A 24,985-nucleotide genomic window follows, 5' to 3' on the forward strand; every position below is an offset into this window, starting at 1 on the left:
TAGTTTCATGAACATGTTCCAACAATTCCATCTTGCTGACTAATGATTAGTGTTAGCAGGTAAATTAATGAAATATTAGAATAAAGAAAACGTAGCAGAAATTTCAGAATTTCAAAAAGAATGATAGATACAAGATTATAAACAACCATTGTGCAATTAAACACTTAGTAAAGAAGAAACAGAATATAAATAATAAAAGAATAACTTTACTGGAGATGGTTAAATTGGAAGAAGCTTTATCTACAACAAAAAATAGAAAGGTAGAAAGAAACAGAATCAACTAATAGTTAAATGACATCTTTTAGAGTAAGATTTCAGAATTGTCAAATATGTGTTGGATTAACCTGTAATGCACCTGAAGAAAAGAAAAAGACAAAAATACGATTTTTTTTTTTAAGAGAAAATTTATGCAAAAATTACAGGGGTATTAATTCATTAAATACAGCACATAAATGATACCAGATTTTAAATACAAGACTTACTGATAGTATTTCAAAATCTCACTGCTGCTGATTATTGAACAGGCTGGATTTAAGAAAAGTTCAAATTGCAAATGTGACGTATTTACATTAAAACAAATCACAAAAAGACAGGAATTTAATTTACAGAGGTACTTGGCATTTACAGATTATGAAAATGCCTGCCTGAATTAACATACAAAAATTGCGGAATATAAGGCCGAGGATACCCAGAAAGATTTATTAAGGCAATTAAGGGTTTACTAAAAAGAAAACAGTAATAAGAAATATTAATTAATATACAACAGCAGAACTAGAAACTAGTCAAAGAGTTCAGAGTTGTATTCACTACTTCACCAGTAAGTAGTGAATACAACTCCAAATTTCATTAACAAAAACTAAAACTATATCTTTCAGATAAACATCTCTTATGAACTAAAATAGTAATTGAAATATAAACTCTAAAACAAATAACACATTTTCAATACTTAGGATGTGATATAACATTTGTCTACATTATCTATATCAGGCATGGCCAACTTCATTCTATACAAGGGCCAATATATGATGAGTGGTAGCCTCATGGGCCGCACACTTTTAGACAGAACTTAAATAAAAATAAACTCTGCATTTTTTTCAAGGCAATAGTTATATGTATTGAATTAGTATATTTGTTAAATCATTTTACTACTGGGAGAACAATATAAAATACTTAAAACTGAGTCTCTGAAACTGATCACTGTAACCAGAGCGCATAGAAATCTACCACTCCTACTACTACAACTCGCACAGAGAAGCAGTACATTTTATAGTAATCTGTTAAAGCAATTTTTATTCTGTGTTGAGAATATAAATTGTTTCCGTCATCAGAATAATGAATATAACTATTATATCAATCAGAAAATCTGCGGTCGAAACCAATAGCTAAATTGATAACACACATAATTTGATATAGTTTCTATTCTGCCATGGGCCGTACAAAATCATGTTATGGGTCGCATGCGGCCCGCAGGCCTGATGTTGGCCACCTATGATCTACATCATATATATGAATATGATGTAGATAATAAATTACATTATTTTTCAAGCAATCTTTGATACTCTAAGAACAAAAGGTAAAATGAGAAAAGAAATACTTAGTTTTATAACGTCATTACAATACCAATGTAATACCAATTACATGGTTCTGAAAACTGGATCAAGAGGGAAAAAAAAGTTGAATACAAGCAGCTGAAATGAAATTTCTCGGAGCAAAGGATATACAGAATGTAATGGACAAAATGCAAAACGATGAAATAAGGATCAAATTACAAAGAAGTGCAATAAACAATAAAAGAACACTAAAAAATTGGACAGAATATATACAATGAATGAAAGTTACAAATATGAAGGGGGGGGGGGGAGAACAGTAGTAGGACCTAAGAAGGGAATGAAAGTAAAGTCCTTTAGATGCTGAAACAGGTTTATAGCCTCCATTTTTGAAAGATATTTATATATATGATCTTATGCTAAACTGGGACAACATTTGAACTGGCTTTACCACATGATATACCACACCAGAAACCACTATGGTGAAAATAAGGCAAGTAATGAGCAACTGCAGAGTGAAATGAGAAGGATAACAGATATGTATAAAGGAAAGAGAGAGACAAGATGAAATAAAACATGGAAGTGAAAGATGTACTGTGCTATGAAAAAACACAAGCTGAAAGAGGATGTGAATATGCCATGAAAAGATGTAAACGGACAGCATAGAAATACAGCAAATGTAATGTGTATGTAGAATACTTTCCTAAAACATACATCAATAAAAAAGTAATATAAAAACTTGAAAATTACTAATGTAAAAAGTAATGTGAAAACTTGAAAAATAGTTCATAAGGGTAAAGTGTTTTTCTTGACTTGTAAGGCTTAAGTGAAAATAAGGCAAGTAATGAGCAACTGCAGAGTGAAATGAGAAGGATAACAGATATGTATAAAGGAAAGAGAGAGACAAGATGGAATAAAACATGGAAGTGAAAGATGTACTGTGCTATGAAAAAACACAAGCTGAAAGAGGATGTGAATATGCCATGAAAAGATGTAAATGGACAGCATAGAAATACAGCAAATGTAATGTGTATGTAGAATACTTTCCTAAAACATACATCAATAAAAAAGTAATATAAAAACTTGAAAATTACTAATGTAAAAAGTAATGTGAAAACTTGAAAAATAGTTCATAAGGGTAAAGTGTTTTTCTTGACTTGTAAGGCTTAAGTGTAAAATTTAGGTAAAAATAAATACAAAAACGAAATTTATTGAATTCGATTCATTTGATCCACATTTTTAGAATTAAATTGTCAATATTAATTGTAACAATAAAAACCAAGGAATATTTTCATGAACCAACTGCAGGGTTTTGCTGAGGGGGCCACCCATCACGTAACATGTTACAGCATGGTAGCGAGAGTTGCCCGCGCACACACTGCGCGGCTCCCAAGGTAAAAAGACGTGAGAGTTATATATGCTTCACGAAGCCCCAGGCTCAAAACTAGCACGAGTTAAATACAACTCACATGGCAGTTAATGTGTTAATGAGAAAGTGCATGAGGTTTGCTTTCCAGAGGATACTGAGTAAAGTGATTAAAGCACTGGATATGAGGAGAAAACAAGCAAAAGAGCTGGTAGTGGTACTTACCAGCCAGATCACAAATGATCTGGTTGGTAACAAGGAGAATGTAAGGATGGATATTAGCAGGTTGCTAAAGAGAATAAAAGTGTGGTAGGAAAGGCAGTGTACTGCCAGGTATGATAGTAATGATTCATAGTGAAGAATTTATGGATACATAACGTGTTAGGACAATTACTTTACTAAACATTAAGCAAGTAACAATTGATATTGACCTCTGTATTGAGGTCATCAGGGAAAAATACATATATACAATATACAAGCTACATGCCGCTGCACTATACAAAAGTAAAATGAATCTAAATGTTTGTTAATCATTTATCCTAGCCTGACCTCTGGTGAGGAAAATAAAATGAAACTACATTCAATTTGTAGTTATTAGTATTTTATTTGTAGTTATTAGTATTAATTTTCTCTTTATTATATTATTATCTTCTCTACTTTTACTAATTTTCTCTACTGCCTTATCAACTCTTTATCCTTGACTGTTTTAACTTCCTATCCTTTATTAACTTTGCTCTACGGATTAGTATTTTTCCTATACCCGGGAGAACTCTGGAAATTTATTTAGATTTATCGACTGCACCACCAGTGCTCTCCTTGTGGTATTAGATATAATTTTACTGCCAGTAGAGCTCATTCTGAAATTATCCTAAAGCTCTTTTCTAACAGTGATGGCTAATATTAAATTCCTTCGCTCACAGGTTCGTGTTTATTTAGAAACAGTGCATTGCATAAAGATCAGGCAGCACACTTTATAAACAAAACAAACATTTATTTATGCTAAACTGCAATTATACAAAATCATACAATAGAGAAAGGTTCTCTCTTAACTCCACTCTAAGCCTAAAACTTCAGCAATTTAACATTTAGTAAATGCACGGAGTCATGCAACATTTTATATCAACATTCAAAAAAAAAAACTATCAGTCCATTTCAATTCAAAGAATATCATGCTCTATAATTTATAACTAGTAATTCTAACTATATTTGTGAACAAACTATTCTTAGACTAACTTTCCCTGAACTATGACCTATGTTAAGTAAAATAAATGTCCCGTGGAAATTTCACATATCATAAGCAAACAACAAAATTTACTCACATATCTTCTTTAATGCTATTATACACTCGTTCCTAGTTCCTTCTTAGGTTCCTTTGGCTTCCCATCCATTTCAGGTTTTGACTTCCACGCAGAGATTCCAGTGTCACTGTCGTCTCACTTGGATGACTCGTGGGGCTTGGAGCACATTTTCCTCGATGTCTATGGATCGGCCGAAGGGGTCTGATGATCGAAGCACTTAGCAGACTGTCCTATTGGCAATGCATGCTTTCTGCTTCTCTTCTCACTCGGTAGTTTCACGGTTCCCGTGGCTGTCCCTCGCGGCCTTCAACCAGACCGATGAACATGACAAATCGACTCAATCTGAAGTTCTCTCTTCTCTTCCTCCCTCCTTTTTTTTTTTTTTTCCATTCTTAGATGACCTTTATACATTTTCTCGGGTCTCTGGACGAAGGATCGAGGTCCCCAAACATTCCCGTGCAAACCATCTTGACCCTCACATTAAAGCTCACTTTTAGTTCATACCGAATATACACACTTAATCCTATTTTCAAAAAGGCGGAACTACTTCAGAAGCATACCACCTTTTATCACTGTCCTTGAAGGTGGTATCAGGCCGACTCCGAGCACATCAATACTATGCCAATTTCTAAGGCATTGCCCTTGAATCTTTCAATTTAAACAATTACTGTTTTGTACAATCCTGCATGTTAATTCCTTGGGGTTAAACATATGGGCTTTTATATTATTTACAATGTTAAGTACAAGACTTACTGATCGTATTTCAAAATCTCACTGCTGCTGATTATTGAACAGGCTGGATTTAGGAAAAGTTCAAATTGCAAATGTGATGCATTTACATTAAAATTTAGCATGTCGATGCAAGAAAAAGGAAAATTTCTACTGCATCGAATTTTACAATGGATACCTTCAACCCATATAGCAACCAGAACAACCCCAGACAGAAGAAAATCTCAATACAAGAGGACTGTAGAACTTGTTTAGTTCCGTTCTTTTTTTCTCACCAGAGGTCAGGCTAGGATAAATGATTAACAAATATTTAGATTCATTTTACTTTTGTATAGTGCAACGGCATGTAGCATGTATATTGTACATATGTATGTTTTCCTGATGATGACCTCAATACAGAAGTTGAAACGTTGATTGTTACTTGCTTAATATGAAGTAATGTCTCCATAAATTCTTCACTATGAATGCTGACCACCATGTAACCTTAAAAGAAAGAATGATAGCGATGAGTTGACATGCCAAGCAAAGATTATGAATGGAGCTGTATAAAAGAGATGGGTTACATTTAAATGGATTTGGTAGAAGTCAGCTGGAGAAACTTTTGCTATAAGAGAGAGTCAAGACTGAACTGAATGGAATACTGAGAAAGCAAGAGATGTAAAGGTAACATGGAAGAGCAGGAAAGCAGGGCAGAAGAGCTTATGAAGAGGTGGGTGTGGCATGAGAAGGAACATAAAATGAAAAGGGAAACCAGAGGGGGGGGGAAGGTGGGAGTGAATAGGGAGACACTGAGTGAGAAGTTTGGATGATGGATACAGGAGCAGATGAATGTGTGTATACAGGAAAGGACTGAGATGACCAGGAATGCATGGAAAATAAACAAGTCTGAGGAGAGGGGCAAGATCAATGATGATAAAAAACAGGGCAGTCAAAAGGAAGGTGGGGAGTATTTCAGAATTCAGGAAGCACAGATGGAATGCAGAGCATAAGATTGGTGGGGATATCTTAGAGGAGGTGGAGGAGATGAGGGATCTGGAAAGGGATGTTGGTGGATAGGGACCTGAAAATTTGGGGACATTTTGCTGAAGTTGTGAATAAATACAGCACACTATGACAATGATGGAGAACAGTGATGTGTAGGAGTAAGAATGTTATGATTCCATTATTATAAGGCTTTGATCAGACTGCATATGGATTACTGTGCACAGATTTGGTCACCTGGTTTTTGAAAGGATGAAGAGATGTTGGAAAGGGTTCAGAGACAATTGACTAAGAGATGGTTTCTGGTCTCCAGAATGTTAAGTATGAAGACAGATTGAAGGAATGCAATTTGACAAGTTTAGTGGATAGAAGGAAAAGAGGGAACATGATTTATACATAAGTTGGTAACAGGTTATTACTGGATTAATATGGATCAGACTTTTTCATAGAATTTATAAGTGGAGACAGGAGTAGAAAAAAAAGAAGCCATGCCTGTAAATTATAACAAGAAGGGTGTGAAAAGAATGGTAATGGGTAGAATACATCACTTGAAAGTAGAGTGTGTGTGGAAAGTGAATGCATTCAAGCCATGGTATGATGAGCTGTGTGTGTGTGTGTGTGTGTGTGAGTGAGATAGTGGATCTCCCTTCACCAAGTCCAAGTAAAGGTTTAGCTAATGAATTAATTTTTACTTCATTATATATATATATTTGGATTTTTTTTTCTTTTTTTTACCACACATAAGAGATTGAAAAACATAAATGTAGTCTGTGAGCAAGTTAAGGGGAAAGAAGGAAAACATGTTCATGTGTTTCAAGAATGGCTCAGGGTAGTAGTTCTTCAGGAAGATTCCATGAGAAAGGCTTCTAAAAAATAGAGATAAATGGAATGGGGAGGATGAAAAGTTGGTTCAGTAAGTTTGAAGCTGATTATAGGTGGATATTGACCAGTTGCTGCATGAATTTTTACAAGCTTAAGGACAAGCAGAAGAATAATGGAAAACAGTTTGAACAGCAGCCATGAAATACTCACAGAAAAGTATATACAAGCTTAGATGTCAGTAGTTATTTACTTGAGGTCTAATTCACATCAAAATCAATAAGATATTTATGTAGCTTCTAATATTTTGCTTATTCTTATTTTCTTTAACCAGCATCATTGGTGTAGTTGCAGTTAGTGGAGACAGAGTTGTAGTGTAGGTGCCCTCCCTTGATGAGTCTTTGGACTCCCTGGAGGTGTCATGTAATAATAATTTAAAACTGCAATGGTTATAAGAACCAGAATCCTAATTTGGAACCCACTACTGTTGGACAAAAAAGTTTGCATGTTTTAAGTTGGAGTTAATCAGATTTTTATATATATATATATATATATATATATATATATATATATATATATATATATATATATATATACATTCTTCTACTGAGAGGAAAAGGAAAGATATCACTGGGAAGACAAGAAGGAAATGGATAGAAAACATCAGAGCAAAAGTAGTCTAAATTCCTACAGAAATTTAAATAACTTGGCTATAGACAGATTGGACTGGAAAGTTGCTTTTACAGTAGTACCAACTTATCTTAGGCAGACGAGGAATGATGATATAATGACTAATCTTTGGGGAGTGTTTCACTGCTGCTGAATAAAAGTGTTATGTAATGACTTACATAACATTTTTTCTATTTCTACCATTGTACAGTCGTGACTTATCATAATGGCAGGATGGAACAGACAGTTGTTCTTGGTTAATTGCATGAAGTCTGAATGTGGTATAGAACTCATATTTATTAAGCAGCATAGCATCTTTTTGGATGTAAGTTTGATATACAAAATAATATATTAGGGCATTAGGAGGATTGGGGAGAATTTTGTATTTTATAAGTTAGTTACTAGCTAAAAATGTGTGGCAAAAGTAGACAAATTCAGTGGCAAAAAATGCAGTAGAACAGTAGTCCTAACATTTGATTAATTTTAACAGTATAGATGAGAACACGGACTGATAAGAAAATTTATTATTATTAAACTATTTATTAACTAATTGCTGTATTCTATCCAGCATCTTCAGTGTCTGCTAATGTTTTAGGATACCCTACTGGCAGACTGAATGATTACTTGTCCAAATATCTTCCAACGTGCATTAGCTTTATATAAATATAAAAAGATAATAAACCAATTAAAAGGCATTTGGCTAATGTATCTAGAAAGGGAACAGCTATGCTGTTTCTACTGTAATGTGTTTAGGATGTCAGCTGTTTAAATTCACTAAAAATCCATCTAATGTATCTGGATCAAGGGTACAAATAGCAAGCACATCATCTACATAGCACAGCGAGATAGTTGTCCTTGGTTAATTTATTGCATGTGGTCTGAATGTGGTATGGAGCTTATATTTATTAAGCACTATGGCATATTTTTGGACATATGTTTGATATACAAAATAATAATAACTTCGTTATGGTCTAATATATATTAGGGAAGGAGGAGGATTAGGGAGAATTTTGTATTTTATCCATTTTATAAGTTAGTTATGGTTGGAATGTAGTTATGGTGAATGCTTTCTTCAACACAGTATATTTCTTTCCCTCTTAACCAATTTCCGTATGGAAATTGGCTAAAGAGAAGAAAAAAAGGAAACCAATTGTTATCCCATCCAGCAGTTTTTTTTTTTTTTTTTTACATCAGAAAGGAAGAATATACAAACTAGCATGAAAATTTCAACAAATCAAATATCTTTTCAGTGGCACATTACAAACAGAGACATAACATCAAAACAAATGTCTGAATTTTTAAGGACAATTTTGTTTTAATAGTTTAATGATGAACAGAATTTTTTACAAAAGGAGAGAAGTTATCTGTGGAGCAACTAGTAACTTTGCTGACTGTTTGGTAAGTTTGTAAGTAGGACTCTCTATAACTGTTAATAATTAGACGTGAAGGGGTTACCAGGTTTGAGAACTTTGGAGACTCCATTCTGAGCAGTTCCACATAATAAGGCTTGAGTTTGTTAATGATTTCTCTGAACCAAGATGTCATCATCAAATTCCTGCCATGTACCCTCAAGGGGTGTACAGGATATGATAGTACTATATGAAAAAATAACCTCATTACTAACTTCCTATCTACAATTTTCCTCCAAATCAGTCTGTTACTTGTCAAGACTCCAACATTATCAGATCTTATATTTCTGTCGTCTAATGCACTTTGTACCGTATCAATCCACCTATATCTTGGTCTTCCTCTGGGTCATTTTCCTGTCAACCTGGCAGAGAACACTTGTTTTGCTAATCTTTCCTCTCCCATTCTATTTAAGTGACCATACCACCTGAGATTAGCTCTGCTAATGCATTCCTAGATGCTGACAATGTCAAGTTCTTTCCTAATATCCTCGTTTTTAATATGATATTGCAATTGATGCCATCTGTTCATGCATTTAATCTTTCTCAGGATGCTCATATCTGCGGTCTCTAGTCTGGGTCAAGTGTTTTACTTCTGACCCAGCTCTCAGATCCATAAGTTAAAACTGGTTTGAACACTGTCTTGTATACAGCTAATTTAGTATTCCGACTAATTTCTCTCTTATTCCATATGAATTTATTCAATTGATTTCCCACCATACCAGCTTTGCTGATTCTGTTGTCTATTTCTATATTAAATTTAGCATCTTCACTAAAAATCATGCCTAAGTAGCTGAAATGTTTTACTTGTTCCACAGGTTCTCCATTCACAACACAGATGACATTTTCAATGATTCTGCCTATTTTCATTGTCTTTGTCTTTTTATTGCTCACCTTCATACCATATCTATTACAACAGTTATTAAATTTAGTCAGAGAATCTTGCAGACTTGTAGCGGATTTATTTAGAAGTATAACATCATCCGCATAAAGCAAAGAGCTGACATTAACATCTCCAATTTTGATATGTTTAATACCACTTTCCTTCATAATGTGATCCATATAGATAATGAATAACAGAGGGGGATAATGTACTTCCTTGTCTCACACCAGATTTAACATTAAACCATCTTCCTGTACTTCCTTCAATTCTAAGTGACTTACAACTCAAATAAAGACTAAGTATTGCTTGATATAATGCCCATTGACACCATATAACTGTAGTGTATTGAATAACTTCTCTCTTGGCACCATGTCATGTGCCTTTTCCAAATCGACAAAACTTAAATACAGATCTTTGTTATATTCCCATGCTTTCTCGACTATTTGTCGTAAAGTGAAGATCTGATCCTGACAGCCACTATTTGGCCTGAATCCAGCTTGTTCTTCACCAAGCTTTTCTTCCACAATTCTTCTCAATTGTTTCTCAAGTATACTTGCATAGATCTTGCCAGGAACACTTAGTAGGGAAATACCTCTGTAATTCTCACATTCAGTTTTATTTCCCTTTTTTATATATGGGTACTATGAAAGTTCTACTCCAATCACAGGAATTCGTCCGTCTGTCCAGGCTTTCTGAACTATGCAGTGCAGCCACTGTAAGACTCTTATACCACCATACTTCAGCATTTCTGGTCGAATATCATCTACTCCTGCTGCCTTTCCATGTTTTAAGCCTTTGATGGCTTTTTCTACTTCAAGTATGGATATGTATTCTTGACTGCATGCCTGGTCAGTGTTTTTTTACAACCGTGCTGTCATCACTGCTTGTTTCATTTAGCAGTTTTTCAAAATAATTACTCCATACTTCAGGGATATGTTTTTCTTCCATTTTCATGTCACCTTTATCATCTTTAACTCCTTTTACAGCACTCTTTCCTCCATTCCTAAGCCTCTTCAAAAACCTCCAGAATATTTTGTCGCCTTCTTGATATTTATTTTCTATATTCTTGCCAAAGTCCTCCCATGACTTTTATTTAGCTAGTTTTACACAGTGTTTAGCATTCTTGCATTTGTCTCTGTATTCTCTAAGAGCACAAGCTGACTTATTTGCCAGGAACTTTTGATATGCTTTCTTCTTTTCTTCATTGCCTGTTTAACTTCCTGTGTCTACCAGGGAGTTCTGATTTTTTTATCCTTGCAGACAACCTCACCACATGCCTCTCTTGCAGAATCAATCAATGTTTTCTTCAGAGTTTGCCACTGAATCTCCAAGGTTTGATTCCTGTTCTCAAACTCTTTCATTTTTTCTTCAATAATCTTTGTGTATTTTAGTCTACAGTTCACATCTGAGAGCTGCTCAACTCTTATTCTCTTTAAAAATTTCTTACATGTTATTCTTTTCAATGTGAAATTCAATTTTATCCTGCTCAAGACTAAATAGTGATCACTTCCAATTTCAAATCCTCTGGTGTCCTGCACCAAGGAGAAAACATCACTATAGTTAGCCCACCATTTGTAGATCCCTTCTTGGCTTGGTGCCAAGAATAGTCGATTCATGCTGAAGGGGAGAAAGAAATGAAGGATGTACGAATTGGTCGCCAACATGCGAAATCACGTGCTTTCTTGTCTGTCACTGTACTAGTACTAGCTTGATTTTTGTTGTTCTCTTTTTGCATTATTTTTTTATTATTAATTTGTAAGATGGATCCAGTACAGTCAACAAGTTCTATTGTTACACGTTTCAGTAGCTCTTGCAAAAGAATATTGAATAATGTGTTGACATTCTGCGAAAAAGAATCGTCAGAAGGCCGTCTTCTTGTTCCCCTTTCTCAAGTCATAAAACGTGCAAAGTGCAATTGCAGGGGTATCGGGGTCGACTGTTAAAAGAATTCGTAGGGAATCAAAAGGTGAAGGTAAGCCAAAATTTAAATCTCATAAAAAAAGCGCCAGAGAAAGAAAACCATCGAAACCGTAGCTTTGAATGATTTTGATGTAGACGTTATAAGAACTATTCACGAATTTTACGTGGTCGATAAAAGAGTGCCAACTGTTCCAAAATTGATTCCTGTGCTTAAAGAAAAAATTAATTTTCCTTGGAAAAGAGAAACTTTAAGGAAAATACTTCATGAAATCGGATTTTGTTTTAAAAAGTTCCAGAATAAAAGGAAACTTATCATGGAGCGAAGTGACATTGTTTTATGTAGAACGAAGTATTTGAGAGCAATAAGACGTTTCAGGGAGGATAAAAGACCGATTGTGTATCTAGATGAAACTTGGATTGATAGTAATTTAATTTATGGAAAATGTTGGCAGTCTAAAGAAGAATATGGAGTGCTACAAACCGGAAATGCCTCACGGCGCATAATAATTGTGTGTGCGGGTGGAGAAATGGGTTTTTTAGGGAATTCAAACTTAGTATACAAAGCCAATTCAACGATTGGAGATTACCATGGGCAAATGAATTCTACGATCTTCGAAAAGTGGGCAGAAGAAAAACTGATTCCAAACCTTCCTAAAAATGCTGTTGTTATAATTGATAACGCTTCATATCACACTTTATGCAATTAAACAAAGTTCCAAATTGGTCTAATAAGAAGCAAGTTCTTATCGATTGGCTCTCTGCAAATAACATTTCTCATTCCCCAGATATGCGAAAAATTGAATTGCTTAATTTGGTCAAAAGAAACTCGCCCACAACTAAACTATTTAAATTCGACATGATGATCAAAGAGCATGGAATTCTAGCTTTGAGGCTACCACCATATCATTGCGATATTAATGCTATTGAGTATGTTTGGGCAGAAGTGAAAAGTTTCATTCGCCATCGCAACGTAACTGGGGATATTGACATGTCGAAACTTTTTAAGCTTTCAGAACAGCGATTGAAAGTATTACAGTTCAAAAGTGGGGAAAATATTGCTCTCATGTCACCTCATTGGAAAATATATATTTGGATAGAGACGGAATTATCGAAGAATTGCGAACCTTTGGTGATCAGTTTAAGTGAAAGTGATGGCGATTCGGACACCGATTCAGATGACTCTGAAGATTAAAAGAATTTGGCAATGGTATTTTTTCCAACATTTTTTTTGCATGCTATTGAGAGTCACAACAAGTCATAAATAATTAATCAGTTTAGGACATTAAAGTGTCTCAGTTCTCTCAACTGTAAGTTTAGAATATCTAAGTTCATTTGAAATAATTTCTGTTTTTCTGTATAATTCTTTTTATTTTATAGAAAACTTTACTAAAAATAAACTTAGTTACATTTTTGTTTTATGATATACCTTTTTTAATTTTGTTAGTACTCTACGTACATTTTTCCAACTGTTATACAAGCAAAATAGTTACACTTTAAAAGCAGCCAATGTTCGTAAAAGAAATGCTAAATTTTCCGACCTGTAATAATAAACAAACTCAGTTTGTTTATTATTACATCCCAGAAGACAGACTGATTACCCTATTATCAGAATGGATTCTCCTTTTTCTGACATGCGCAGAAGTGTCGAGGGACCTCAAATCGGTGGGCGAACTATATCAACAATAACATAGTCAATGAGACTTTTCTTATTCCTTGCCTCTTCTCTCTCCATGTGAATTTGCAGATTTTTATGTTAGAACATGGTGTTAGTAATAACCAGTCCATGTCCTGAGCAGAAATCCAAGAGATATTTGCCATTATTATTAGTTTTGCTCTTTTCTCCAAATTTTCCCAAAATATTTTTGTATGTCTCACAATCATTTCCTACTCTGCTATTTAGATCCCCAACAAGGACCAATTTTTCCTTTTTCATTGTGTCAGTTGCTTTTTCTAAAGCCTCAAAAAATTCCTCCACTTCTACCTTAGTAGAACCTTCTGTGGGACCATAGGCACAAATAAGTCTCATTGTCCAGTTCCACATTCTCATATTTGCCCACATTACTCTACTTGAGACTGCCTGCCATTCAAGAAAATTAACCTCGTATTTTGTGTTGAATACTATGGCTACTCCTTCTTTCCTTGATTGTCATTGCCTGAATATAACATTTTGTATTTATTGCTCAGAAAGATCGCCAGTTTTTGTCTTTTTTTGTTTTAGTCACCCCTTTTATGTCGATCTGGTACTTATCAGCTAGCTCCATTTCTTTGCCATTCTTAGTATCGGTACTATCAACATCAGGCTTCTTATGTTGATAGTACCGATCTTTAACTCTGGTGATGTTGAGTTGGGGTGTGTTTTCAGATTTGTTCCAGTAGCTGAATTTTCGCTGTTTGCCCTGGTTCCCTGGCGAAAACAACGGGGGCCTTGTTTAATCGGGCGACGCCCCAGCCAGCATGAAATTTTGTCATGTTGTACCATCATTTTTTATTTTGGTTTAACCAATAAGAATACAATTTGGTCGGCTAAATCCCAAATTGCCAGCCCATCCTCGTTCGTTCAGTATCCAAGTAGATACCCAACAGGGTGCACCATGACAAGGTGAGGATTGGACATTAGGTCAGAAGCCCTGGTCGGTTCTCTGCATTCCTTCAAAGGCTATGTGGAGGTCTCCTCTCAGTTATACAGCTTTGACCCTTAAGCAACCAAGATGTAACTTTTTTAATTTAAGAACTTTTTTCCTTATGCATTAGTGGGATCTATAGGTTTGAAAATAGAATAAACTTTTAGAAAACTATGTATTTTTTGTTTGATTCATTATAACAGTAGTATTACCTTTCTCAGTGTTTATTAAAATAATATTGCTACTGTATATTTTTAAAGCTTTTTGCGGAATACCACTTTTGGATAGGATGTCTGACAGATCAAAATGAACATTACTGGCTATCATAGGAGGTAGATTATATATTCCCTGTTCCACATGCATCATTATTTCCAATTTAACAACTACCTTGGTGTGTGGTAAAGTTATGACTTCAGAGGAAGGTGCTGACAGTTTCTTCTATTAAAGTCAGTGACAGTGTAATCCTGACAGTTTTGGTCATCCAATGTATACTGTTGGAGAACTTCAAATTTTTTCTGGTGGTAGCAGGTTTGGAAATATTAAGGACTGAAACACAATGGCAGTGATGAGGAAATATGAAGAAAAGTCATTTTCACTAACACACAGTGAACAACCAGAGATGAAACTGGTTACTCAATTGCAAAAGGTTGTCCTTAAAATTATAATATGGTAAGTAGGCCTTTATTGCCAGATCTGATCAAATGACATGGAAATGTTGTGGGTGACCACAAAGGTTAAAGCAAACCTTTGTCATACTTTGTGTCCAAAGTTGGGGAACATTGACCATATACCCAATTTTTGAGGTATGTGGTGAATAGGTTCAAATCTTATTGTGACATGGCTGTTTGTAAAAAATCTTTAGATGGTACATGATTTTTGTTGTACTATGTGCGACCTTTACTAGACACTTGAAAAGGTGCCATGTTTGATCTCCAGAACAGGAAAATTGGATTATCTAATTCTTAGGCCACTCATCATACCGAATAATAAATATGACCACGTTACCAACAATTGGTGAGAGTGATCATAAGGTCTTGATGGGAGGTGACTAAATGTGTGGAATTTTCAATTAAGAAAGGGTACATGTGGAAATACCAGGCTGGTAAGTATGACAAGCTTAGGAGATTGCTTGGTTCAGTGCCATGGCATGTAAAAATGCAAGGGCTGGAGATTGATAGTGCATGGGAAGCAATAAAGGAGCATTTGAAGGAGGTAATGACTCTATACCTAGAGTCCGAATAGTAAATCAAGTAGGGGTTAAATGGATGAATAACACCATAAAGCTTGAGCTGCAAAAAAAAGAAACAACTGCGGAAGGAATTTAAGGAGAAAGGTGACCTGCAGGCCCATAAACAGTATAAAGCACAGGCAGAAGGGTAACGAGTGTGGTAAGAAAAGCAAAAGCGGATTATGAAAGGAAATTAGCCACGCAAGCTAAAGAGAATCCCAAACAGTTTTTTTTTTTATGCTGCAAGTAAAAGAAAAAATGTATATGGCAGAATGATTTTAAGGAATGCAGATGGTAGGGAGGTAACTGAATCAGTTGATATAGTGGAATTACTGAGCGAGCACTTTGCAAGAGTATATCATCCAGGTGGTGAGATTGCAGGAATGAAGGAACCAACAGCTTATATGGGAATTCAGATGAATGAAATGGAGGTGAATAGTATATTACAAAACCTTAATGTGAATACATCTGTGGGATTGGATGATATACCAGCTCGGGTCTTACATGAAGCGGCTAAAGAATTGTCAGTGCCCTTGACCATTTTGTTTAATTTGCGTCTCGGGTCTGGGTTAGTCCCGATGGGATGGAAAGAGGGGAAAATAGTTCTACTGCATAAAGGCGGTTCCAAGACTACTGTTGCAAATTACCGACCGATCAGCATATCAGGAGTGTTGTCAAGGTTTTGGAGAAAGTAGTCAAGAGAAAAATACAGGAATGGATAGATGAAAATGGGATACTGTATGGGGGGGGGGACAGCATGGTTTTGTGAAGGGTAGATCATACCTCAATAACTTGCTCATGTTTTATAACACAGTGACGTCTGAACTGGATAAGGATAATGGGTTTACAGTGATACCGCTGGACCTTGCTAAAGCCTTTGACAGGACACCACATGGAATTCTAATCAGTAAACTAGTGGTGTGCCGCAGGGTTCTGTTCTTGGACCACTACTTTCAATTTGTTCATTAACGATATAGGAAAGGATCTGAGAGGAACTGTTCATTTGTTTGCTGATGATGCAAAGTTGGGTAGAGCAATAGTGAATGCATATGATGTCAAAATCTTGCAGGATGATTTGGATAGATTGGAGGACTGGGTTAAAGAGAATGGAAGTCAATTTAATGCGGCAAAGTGTAAGGTTATGCATTTTGGGGTGAAAAGATTAGCAGCAGTATACCACATTGGTGGAACTGTACTCCAGGAGTTGAAAGTTTATTTTCCACTTGGTTAGAGTATAATAAATTTAGTTTAATCCTTTATCCAAGTGTGAGCAAACAAAGTTTGCGCCTGAAAGTATCTTCAGGACTGGGTTAAGGTGGTACACACCAGGGCAACTCGTTGCAAAGGTGGAGCAAGCTACCAACACTCCTATCCTAGTATCTCCTATAATGCAAAACACATCTCCTTGCGGATATGTCTATTGTTATGCATTAAGGGAAGGGCCACTACCCAGACCGGTTTCGACCTTTATTGAGGTCTCTTCAGTGGGAGCCAGGCCCAAGTCAAGATATCAGGCAGAAGCATTTGCAGGTCATCTCCACCTATAGGAATTGCCAATTGGTGTGCCACCCTTTTTTAATAAATTACTCTGGATTTAGAGAAAGATGTTGAAAGTTTATTTTCCACTTGGTTAGAGTATAATAAATTTAGTTTAATCCTTTATCCAAGTGTGAGCAAACAAAGTTTGCGCCTGAAAGTATCTTCAGGACTGGGTTAAGGTGGTACACACCAGGGCAACTCGTTGCAAAGGTGGAGCAAGCTACCAACACTCCTATCCTAGTATCTCCTATAATGCAAAACACATCTCCTTGCGGATATGTCTATTGTTATGCATTAAGGGAAGGGCCACTACCCAGACCGGTTTCGACCTTTATTGAGGTCTCTTCAGTGGGAGCCAGGCCCAAGTCAAGATATCAGGCAGAAGCATTTGCAGGTCATCTCCACCTATAGGAATTGCCAATTGGTGTGCCACCCTTTTTTAATAAATTACTCTGGATTTAGAGAAAGATGTTGAAAGTTTATTTTCCACTTGGTTAGAGTATAATAAATTTAGTTTAATCCTTTATCCAAGTGTGAGCAAACAAAGTTTGCGCCTGAAAGTATCTTCAGGACTGGGTTAAGGTGGTACACACCAGGGCAACTCGTTGCAAAGGTGGAGCAAGCTACCAACACTGCTATCCTAGTATCTCCTATAATGCAAAACACATCTCCTTGCGGATATGTCTATTGTTATGCATTAAGGGAAGGGCCACTACCCAGACCGGTTTCGACCTTTATTGAGGTCTCTTCAGTGGGAGCCAGGCCCAAGTAGATGTGTTTTGCATTATAGGAGATACTAGGATAGGAGTGTTGGTAGCTTGCTCCACCTTTGCAACGAGTTGCCCTGGTGTGTACCACCTTAACCCAGTCCTGAAGATACTTTCAGGCGCAAACTTTGTTTGCTCACACTTGGATAAAGGATTAAACTAAATTTATTATACTCTAACCAAGTGGAAAATAAACTTTCAACATCTTTCTCTAAATCCAGAGTAATTTATTAAAAAAGGGTGGCACACCAATTGGCAATTCCTATAGGTGGAGATGACCTGCAAATGCTTCTGCCTGATATCTTGACTTGGGCCTGGCTCCCACTGAAGAGACCTCAATAAAGGTCGAAACCGGTCTGGGTAGTGGCCCTTCCCTTAATGCATAACAATAGACATATCCGCAAGGAGATGTGTTTTGCATTATAGGAGATACTAGGATAGGAGTGTTGGTAGCTTGCTCCACCTTTGCAACGAGTTGCCCTGGTGTGTACCACCTTAACCCAGTCCTGAAGATACTTTCAGGCGCAAACTTTGTTTGCTCACACTTGGATAAAGGATTAAACTAAATTTATTATACTCTAACCAAGTGGAAAATAAACTTTCAACATCTTTCTCTAAATCCAGAGTAATTTATTAAAAAAGGGTGGCACACCAATTGGCAATTCCTATAGGTGGAGATGACCTGCAAATGCTTCTGCCTGATATCTTGACTTGGGCCTGGCTCCCACTGAAGAGACCTCAATAAAGGTCGAAACCGGTCTGGGTAGTGGCCCTTCCCTTAATGCATAACAATAGACATATCCGCAAGGAGATGTGTTTTGCATTATAGGAGATACTAGGATAGGAGTGTTGGTAGCTTGCTCCACCTTTGCAACGAGTTGCCCTGGTGTGTACCACCTTAACCCAGTCCTGAAGATACTTTCAGGCGCAAACTTTGTTTGCTCACACTTGGATAAAGGATTAAACTAAATTTATTATACTCTAACCAAGTGGAAAATAAACTTTCAACATCTTTCTCTAAATCCAGAGTAATTTATTAAAAAAGGGTGGCACACCAATTGGCAATTCCTATAGGTGGAGATGACCTGCAAATGCTTCTGCCTGATATCTTGACTTGGGCCTGGCTCCCACTGAAGAGACCTCAATAAAGGTCGAAACCGGTCTGGGTAGTGGCCCTTCCCTTAATGCATAACAATAGACATATCCGCAAGGAGATGTGTTTTGCATTATAGGAGATACTAGGATAGGAGTGTTGGTAGCTTTCTCCACCTTTGCAACGAGTTGCCCTGGTGTGTACCACCTTAACCCAGTCCTGAAGATACTTTCAGGCGCAAACTTTGTTTGCTCACACTTGGATAAAGGATTAAACTAAATTTATTGTACTCCAGGAGATTGACGAGGCCAGGGATTTGGGCGTGTTGGTGGATAGGGAGTTGACGTTTAGGGGGCACATTGCAAAAGTGGCTAAATCAGCTCATCAAATTACTTGGTTACTGAAGAATACTTTGACGAGTAGAGACAAGCAAGTTACTGTTCCTCTGTATTGAGCCTTGATAAGATCCCATCTTGACTACTGTGCCCAGATCTGGGTGCCAGGGTTTCTTCTTGATGGGGAAGAGGTGGAGAGGATTCAGAGATGAGTGACCAAGATGATAGCAGGTCTATGGAATGAACCTTATGAGAACAGGTCGAAGATTTGTGGGTTGCAGAAATTGGTTTATAGGTGGAAAAGGGGTGATATGATTGAGACATTCAAATTACTGAAGGGTTTCTATAAGATTAATTCAGAATATATTTTTCAGAACAGGACTGGTGGTGGGAGGACTAGGGGCCATCCATGGAAACTAGGCACGAGTGTGGTTAGCAAGGGTGTAAGAACTAGGTTTTTTTATTTGGAGAGTGGTGAATGAGTGGAATAAGCTACCAGAACTTGAACTCATTCACAGTCATGGCATCTGTTGTGAGTGCCATGACTGTGAATGAGTTCAAGGCAAAGTATGATAGATGCTGTATGGATGTTGAATAGTTGTTCTTGACATGATGTTTTGGGCCTCCCTCAATGAGTCTAATGACTCCTTGGAGTTGCCAGTAATAATAATAATACTGAAAACAGAAGTTTATTGTTCATTGGCAGGATTTATGATTTTTCCCCCCCTAGAATAGTATCTTCTTACTTAGATTCACATATAACTTTTTTTTTCTGAAATATAAAAAGACTATGACTGATTACTTACATTAAATTCCTGTTATATTAGTGAATTTTGTAAGCTGTATTTCAAATTTAAGAGGTAAAAATAGTTAATTTAACAACTGCAAAAGATAAGAAATTGCTAAATTATGAAATTTAAGTTATCAACCACCAACCTTTTGATTGGCAAAAGAAAGACAGAGTAAAATGTCTTCTTTGTAAATGCGAGAGAGAAAAGGACTAGTCTTGTCAAGATCAGGGTTTTGCCGCCACTCAACAAATTCTTGATGATAAATCGGATCAACCTGTATTATAGGAAATGGACCAAACTGTTAAAAATAAAATAAAATTTTATAACTTTCTGAATAAGATTAAAGAAGCAACAGACTTCAGTGATCAGTTTAGTCAACTCTCACTACAACAAACCCATAAGGGCCACACAGTAGTTTGCCATAGTAGATAATTTTTCTAAAGTGAATTTTCCTTGGAACAGTATCATGCCTATGAGGATTTGGTTGGGACTTTTAGTTTGTTATAGTGAGATTTAACTTTATTAAGTATACCCAATCATCCAGAACCCACCATATCACACAATATCACTTATGTTGGTTCCTGTGGATACAATATGACACAATGTAGGGGAGGGCAACAGCACAACCTATGTGCTTGTGAGTGTGCTACGATAATTGGAATCAGATGAACTGGTGCAAGTATTATGGAAACTGCCACCATGCCAGGATGGTCATATCCGAATAGTATCTGAAGTGTGCTCAGAACAGTTCAACAACTGGAAAACATCCGGCCGATGGCATTCCTGCAGTTCAAAACAGTTTGATGAGAGAGGTAATTGGAGAGTTAGAACTGCACGCTGGTCTATTTGATTGTATAGTCAAATAGTGGGTGTACCTTGGCATGGATGAAGTACAGTAAAGATGAGTTGCACTCCTGTCAGCTAAACACAAATCACTACAGAAGAACATCTGGAAAAAACATTTGATACAGCAAATCCAGTTTCAGTGACAGCAGGGTTAAGGTATAGTGACAGTAACATGAATGCAATGGACTCATTTGTAGTAAAATGTCATGATGTGAGGGAGTGTTTTTGGAGCATACCTCTGAAAGAAAACAGGATAATGTTCAATCATGAGTGAGTGCTATACCTCAATAGCCTATTCAGTTATCAGAACTCAACCAGATCTATGGAATGAGAAGGAATATAAGCTGTTTGTGTTAGCAGCTAAATATCACGAATCTAAGGCAATACAAGACATGGACCAGCATCCGTGTAGAATTTTTAGTAGCCACAACAGTCCTTGCCAAGATGAGTCTGTTCTGAGGATCGATAGGTACACTTCCCTTATAGTTAGTAGTCTTTACATCAAAGAGGCCTAACTATGAGGGGAAATGTACTTAACTGGCCATCACCAATATATATGCAACAGAAGCATGCTTTATCTTAAGTTATATTATAAATATAAGAAATGCCCTATAATATTAAGTCATTAATACCTTTTGTTTTTTGTCTTCTACCATGAAAGGTGGAGAACCTATGGTACATCAGTACCATAGGCATGCTAAAGGATTTATTTTTTGTTTATTTATTTTTTTATATAGTCAGGAAGCTTGTTCTAGAGCCCAAACATGGAAAACTTTTTCATTCTACCTCAGGCTTCCAAATAAATGAGGTGGTAGTCTCATACTGAGCAATAAAATTCAAACACCTGTTGGTTGGAGAACAGGTACATTACTACTAAGCCATCAACATCTGACACATGGAAAGAACACTGGTCCAACAATCTCCCAACAAATGGATCCCTGTGCTCTGCAGCCTGGTTCTGCTCTTCCTAGGAAGATTTGATCATCTGTCAACAGGATCAGAACTACTAAGGCAGATGTGGCTACTTACTACACAAATAGAAATTGTCAGACCACCCTTATTGAGACTGCTCAGCCAACCAAGCAAATGAGCATAACCATTTAAAAGATTTAAGTATTCTTAATTATATTGCCATTGTTTATTAAATTTATATTAAATATACAATTAATAAATGCAATGAAAGCCTATTAAATTTGTTCATTAATACAAAACATGCTAAAATATGTAAGCTTACTGCAAACAACTAAACTACCTATGCGTATTCAATGGCCAAATAGTAGCCCGTGTAGTGCAGAAGTGTAAAACACTTACTAGAAACTTATGTCAAACAACAGCATTAAGATTACTGTCATTTAATGGAATAACAAAGAGCACATGAAAATGTCACTCAATATGTTACAAACATCTTCAGTATGATTTAAAAGACAGCACAATACACAAGTAAAGAGGTATTAACAACTCAGATACATATACAAGTTGTAATAGACCAGCATGGTCTAATTATGATTAAAATCTCAGCAAAATTAGTGAAAGGTATATTAAAATACTAATGCTGAAGAGGAGTATTAACCCTTAACTGTGCTGATGGATCTAACTGGCACCAAGCTGTAAAGTTTCATCTGTAGTTCCTAAATACTACAAGAAAGGGCTCTGTCCCTTCATGTATTCTCTTGACTCAGTGTGCCTGTGCACATGGTGCAGTGAAGGTTGATTCTGCTTTCTGTTAAGTGATATATCATTGTGGTGCTACAGACCCTTACAAGCATAACAGTTAACTTTTTTTTTGAGAAGGTCAATTTTGTTTCCCTGTTTTTCTAGGCCCACAAATGGAAGCAAACAGTACACAGACTGTTATGAAAGACACTATAGCAAAATTATTAGATGAGGATCACTGTGGATGAATCTGATAAACAGATAAGTACTGGGAAAACCCCCCCCTTTTTTTTTTTGGAAAAAAAATGCTTCAAATAGAGTAAGACAGCACTAAGAAAAGAAAGAACATGCTGCTAATATTATAATGCATCTTCCTGAGGTAATGGAGCAGCACTTACCTTGCCTGCAGGTGACCCACCAACTTCTTATTAGGAATTATTTACATCAAATGAAATCCTCCAGTGAATTTTACTCTATACAAATGCAGAAATTATGACAAAATTGGAACAAATACAAAATCCCTCGACCAACTTAAACAAATAATCTTGATATCGTCGAGTTGAAAGCCTTTATGAGATTGCTGTAACTGTCGGAAACCATGAAAACAGGACATGAAGATGTTACAGGCCTTTTTTTGCCAATGATGGAATTAGTAGACATTTTGTGTCACCATGAATGTATTCTGATTTAGGTTTATCCCAGTAGGACCCCCAATGTTGCCTCAGATTTGATGACAAACAAACACAACAAGCAAGAAAGGAAAGTGATAGGCTTGTAGCAATTTGTGAAGTTTGGGATATTTTTATAAAAAAAATGTAAATCATTTTGTGACTATTGTTGAGATGTTTGTGCCTTTTAGGGGATGCTGTAGCTTCAAGATGTACATGCCAAAGAAACCAGCCAAGTACGGATTGAAAGTGCTCTGCTCATGTTATTCAAAAACATTCTATTCATGCAATGCTTTTGTATACACAGGAAAGGATGACAAGGGCAACAACCAGCTCAGCATACCTACAGACAGTTTTGAAGTTGACTGCTCCAATAGAAGGGACAAACAGGAACATAACTGCAGACAACTGGTTTACCTCAGTGGAACTGGCAGATGAACTCCAGAAGCATAAGCAAACGATGAAACAAAATATGCCACAGATTCTGTCAGAGTTCAAGCCACACTGACAGCATCCAGTTGGTTCTACTGTCTTTGTACATACCTCCAATCTTATATTACGCTCCTTTGTGCTCCAAAAAAGATCTGTTATATACTGTTTTCAAGTATGCACCATGAGCTATTCATACATGATGAAACTGGAAAATCAGACATGATATTACACTACAACCAAAGTTGTAGTCATTGGTCCATTGAACATGCAGGTGGTCAATGGCAATCTTTTTTTGCCATGCTCAACATCGCTGGAGTGAACACCACAGTTGTTTACAATGAATTCTTCAAAAGAAGACGATTCAGCTGCAAGATGCACATTTCTTATCAATTTGGGAAAGTCTCTTATTGATTCTAAGTTGCTTATAGACATCAAAAGCCTTCCAAATGATCTCCAGCAAATCATTCAGAAGCAAAGAGGTGAAACAGCTTCAACTTCAAGCCAAAACCATTGAGGAAATACTTGTACAAAATGTTTAACTTTTGCTTGGATCCAGAGACAGAAATAAAAGACAAAGATGATCATCACAGTTGTGGAAGGAATGTATGTTCAGATTACATCTTGTATGTCTAAAGAATGTGCATAATATAAAATAATGCAGAAAAACCATCCATCTTGTCACTAGTGGTATTTTTAACATTGGGTCTCTCAGATCCCACCAGCATGTATATGTTTTTTTCACCAGTACAGTTAAGGGTTAATATTACTTTTGACATTGGGGATAAAAGTGGTTCATAGGATTTACGTTTATCACTATGAGATCACTTAGATTGGAACATCGTGGTATGCTTCACAGTTTTGTTAGTTTTTTCATTAGGAACTTGTTCTTACTTAGGATGTTAGTTGTTTTCCATAGAAATATGTACATATTACATATTTTTTATGTTCCTTATAATAAAGAGAATGCAGTTCTCATACCTAGCAAAACAAAGATAAATCAAAATTGCGATAAATCTGGAAAGTCAGTACTCTGGTGAAGAGGACAGAGGCAGCTATAATTGTTTATATCCTTGTTAATGAAAATATCACTGAAATTACTGGTCAGAAAATCAGATTGTGTGTTCTACACTAGGCTGAAATATTGAGACAGCCCTTTCAGAAGGAAGCATACTGGTATGTATGCTTCCTTTCAGAAGCCATCATAGCCCTCGGTTTATGACGGCTCAATTTACACCGATCCACAATAATGCCGGATGCCTGCACGTGCTTTCTTACTGTAGTCTGACTGAGAAACAACACTAGAGGCACTCTGTGTTTGAGTGTTTACTGAGCTACTACAACTTATATGTATCAAATCTAGTTTTACTGTTGAATCTACCTAATTATTCTATTTA

The 24,985-nt window shown here is 36.3% G+C and overlaps 1 protein-coding gene across 2 annotated transcripts in view; it reads right to left on the reverse strand.

Annotated features, from left to right (window-relative positions):
- The window catches only part of LOC150104944 (guanine nucleotide exchange factor for Rab-3A-like), a 227,457-nt gene that overhangs the window by 61,151 nt on the left and 141,321 nt on the right, over nucleotides 1-24,985 (reverse strand). For both annotated transcript variants that reach the window (XM_090396061.1, XM_090396060.1), the window contains exon 7: nucleotides 20,138-20,266. In XM_090396061.1, the coding sequence (XP_090252187.1) occupies nucleotides 20,138-20,266 (129 nt within the window). The remainder of the gene's footprint in view (nucleotides 1-20,137; nucleotides 20,267-24,985) is intronic.

The sequence above is a fragment of the Typopeltis vanoorti genome, chromosome 7 (assembly GCF_054136105.1).
Source record: "Typopeltis vanoorti isolate ZY-2024b chromosome 7, IOZ_Tvanoo_1.0, whole genome shotgun sequence".
NCBI classification, from domain to species: Eukaryota; Metazoa; Arthropoda; class Arachnida; order Uropygi; family Thelyphonidae; genus Typopeltis; species Typopeltis vanoorti.